The following is a 3,175-nucleotide window of genomic DNA, read 5'->3' as shown; positions in this document are numbered from 1 at the left end:
ACTATGCAACTGATTGCTACTATAAGACCTGGGGGTAGGGTAGCGATAGAGGGTAGGAAACGCAGCGAGAAAGGCAAGCGGATAGGGGACAAAAGCGAGACGACCTCGCGCGAGACGACCCTACTTTTCAATGAAATCCCTAAGAATTCCCGTCCAGGAGGGCAGCCAGGACGCCCACGGAGGTCTGGCTGGAGGCCGCACCGACCGCGGCCCCTCCCCAGGTGGGGTCGGGCGGGCCGGGGGCGGGGCCCCCGCAGCCCGCAGGTGAGTATCGGTTTTCTTCTCCCGGGCTTTCGGTCCGGAGGAGGCGGGAGCAGCCACCGCTCCCCTGATCCTATCGCGGGCGGCGCAGGGCGGGCTGTGCCTTCCGTGGGACGGTGACGGGGGGCGGGATGTGTCACCCAAATACCAGAGGGTGAGTCGGCCGAACCAGCCGGGCAGGTCGGGCGGAGTATAAGAGCGGGAGGGAGCGGCCAGCGGCAGATGCCCGGAGACTGTCCCAGCTCGGAGCCGGAGCCCCGCGGAGTCCCCAGCGCCTGATCGCCCGCGTCCCGTCTGCGCTCCGCGTCCCCACCATGGCCCGGGAGCCGGGCCTCGCGCTGCCGTCGCTCCCGCTGCCGCTGCTGCTGTTGCTGCTCCTGGCGGCGGCGACCGGCCCTGCGGCCGCGCAGGACAACTGCACGTGCGCCACCAATAAGATGACCCTGTGCCGCGCGGACGGCCCCGGCGGCCGCTGCCAGTGCCGCGCGCTGGGCTCGGGCTTCCCGGTGGACTGCTCCACGCTGACTTCCAAGTGCCTGCTGCTCAAGGCGCGCATGAGCACCCCCAAGAGCGGCCGCGCGCTCGTGCGGCCCAGCGAGCACGCGCTCGTGGACAACGACGGCCTGTATGACCCCGACTGCGACCACGACGGCCGCTTCAAGGCCCGCCAGTGCAACCAGACGTCGGTGTGCTGGTGCGTGAACTCGGTGGGCGTGCGCCGCACGGACAAGGGCGACCTGAGTCTGCGCTGCGACGAGCTGGTGCGCACCCACCACATCCTCATCGACTTGCGCCACCGCCCGGCCGCCCGCGCCTTCAACCATTCGGACCTGGACGCCGAGCTGCGGCGGCTCTTCCGTGAGCGCTACCGGCTGCACCCCAGGTTCGTGGCGGCCGTGCACTACGAGCGGCCCACCATCCAGATAGAGCTCCGGCAGAACGCGTCCGAGAAGGCCCCCGGCGACGTGGACATCGCCGACGCCGCCTACTACTTCGAGAGGGACGTCAAGGGCGAATCGCTGTTCCCGGGTCGCGGCGGCCTCGACGTGCGCGTGCGCGGCGAGCCCCTCCTAGTGGAGCGGACGCTCATCTACTACCTGGACGAGAAGCCCCCAGAGTTCTCCATGAAGCGCCTCACGGCCGGCCTCATCGCCGTCATCGTGGTGGTCGTGGTGGCCCTCGTCGCCGGCGTGGCCGTCCTGGTGATCACCAACCGGAGGAAGTCGGGGAAGTACAAGAAGGTGGAGGTCAAAGAACTGGGGGAGTTGAGAAAGGAACCGAGCTTGTAGGTACCGGCGGGGCAGGGGGGGTGTAGGGCGGGGTACCCAGACCAAAGTGAGCCATGCTTCTTGACTCGTGGCCCAAAGGAGACATTTCTCTTTTCCAATTCCTGCCTCTCCCCACCCCATGAAGTCTAATAGATTCTGGGCTCAGGGTCACCTCTTTCTGACTTCTGCCTTCAGAGAAAGCATTTCTAAAATTCCTCCCCTTTGGGTCCAACAAGAAACCTGGCTCGAAGAGTTAAAGTGTGGCGCAGGGTTCTAAGAACCACGTGTCTGTATTACAGTCCAGCGTCGTTTGCAATCGATGTTGAAGGTTTAAATGCGCTTAGGTGGGGGGAACGGCGCTTTTACTGTCCTGGGTTAAGTTATTTGATTAGCTCCACTTGTGTCGTGGCCTTCCTGGTGAGAAGAGGATTTCGCCAACTGAGCCCGTGTAGTGTCCTCATTTGCTGTCGTTTGTATTACCGACCACATGTGCTTGTCACCGGGAAAGAAGCCTGTCTCAACTGCCTGAACACATTTGAGATGTCTTTTGAGGGCAGACTCTGCCTCTGAAACTTCGCGTCTGTGCTTCAGCCCGCCCTTATTATAGCTGGTATTAGTAATGTTTCTTTTGTAAAATGTTTGTACATATTTTGTCGTTGATAATGCTAATGTGATTTTTTAAAAACACAAATGTAATAAAATATGGAAAAGGCACAGACCAAAAGATGGGAGTTTGTGAAAACTCGCTCCAGATTTATATCACTTTCAGGTCCTCTCATTTCCCTGGGCTCAAATTTCTCATTTCAAATCCTAACACCTTTTTTATTTTATTTTTTGCAGGAGCAGGCATTTCATTTTGCCTCTCCTGTTTTCCTGAGATGCATTAACAGGCTGGTTTAAATACTGGCTTTTCTAAATAAGATTGGAAGCCTCCCTCAGACTGCATAAGGGTGGGTCTGAAGGAGGCGGCTAAAACGAGCTGCTGTTGTAGGGAAAGGGGACCAGTTTTAGGTTCTCTCAAGAACCTCCAGTGGAGAAATGCGGTAGTTCTTTGAATGCCTGCCCTGCCTCAAGTAGTGGTATTATGTCCATTTAGCCCCTGGCAGTTTACTTAATTGCCAAGTATTGTGGCTCCCAGACAGGTTAAAGGAAGCTTCCAAGTAGTTACAGCTAGTCTGTAGTGGGCCTTACTCTCTGGCCGTGGAAGTGCGGGGGTGGCACGCACCCAGGTTGTTTTCCTAAAATTTCACCAATAATACACTTTAAAAACTTCTGCTTCCTATTAGCTGTAAAAACTGGCAACCTGGCTCCTTCATGCTTACTTCCTCATTTTCACCCCTTCGCATTCATTTATGTGGAGTGTGTTAGAAGGGCACCGTTGGGGAGCCTGCAGGTAAACAAGTTAGGGTAATTACTGGGAAACTGGGGCAACAATGGGTGTGCACAAAGGAGGGAGTGGTTGCTACCCCTGACAGCAAATAGCTAAATCAGGATTTCAGTTTCTTCCCTTGGAATCCATCTTGCCTCCTCCCACTCCTGCCCTGTGGTTTCTGCCTGCCCCACAAAGGTTGAAACACAGGTAAGAAAAGGGGGTGGTATCTTTCAGCTGCGGCCTTTCCGGCTTGGGGTTGTGGCTGGCGGATCCC

General features: G+C 57.6%; 1 protein-coding gene across 1 annotated transcript; it reads left to right on the top strand.

The window, feature by feature from the left end:
- The first annotated feature begins 300 nt into the window (after positions 1–300).
- Positions 301–2,243, top strand: TACSTD2 (tumor associated calcium signal transducer 2). The gene has a single exon (XM_043575110.1). It carries the CDS (start codon positions 576–578, stop codon positions 1,548–1,550), a length of 975 nt encoding a protein of 324 aa, XP_043431045.1. The 5' UTR covers positions 301–575; the 3' UTR covers positions 1,551–2,243.
- Positions 2,244–3,175: the final 932 nt, after the last annotated feature.

Source organism: Prionailurus bengalensis, chromosome C1, assembly GCF_016509475.1.
Source record: "Prionailurus bengalensis isolate Pbe53 chromosome C1, Fcat_Pben_1.1_paternal_pri, whole genome shotgun sequence".
Taxonomy (NCBI): Eukaryota; Metazoa; Chordata; class Mammalia; order Carnivora; family Felidae; genus Prionailurus; species Prionailurus bengalensis.
Note: the sequence above shows the minus strand (reverse complement) of the source record. Positions and strands in the feature narration are given on the sequence as shown.

Bases quoted from the DNA above. Each gene is read 5' to 3' on its own strand.
- TACSTD2 (XM_043575110.1), top strand. From the start codon at position 576: ATGGCCCGGGAGCCGGGCCTCGCGCTGCCGTCGCTCCCGCTGCCGCTG.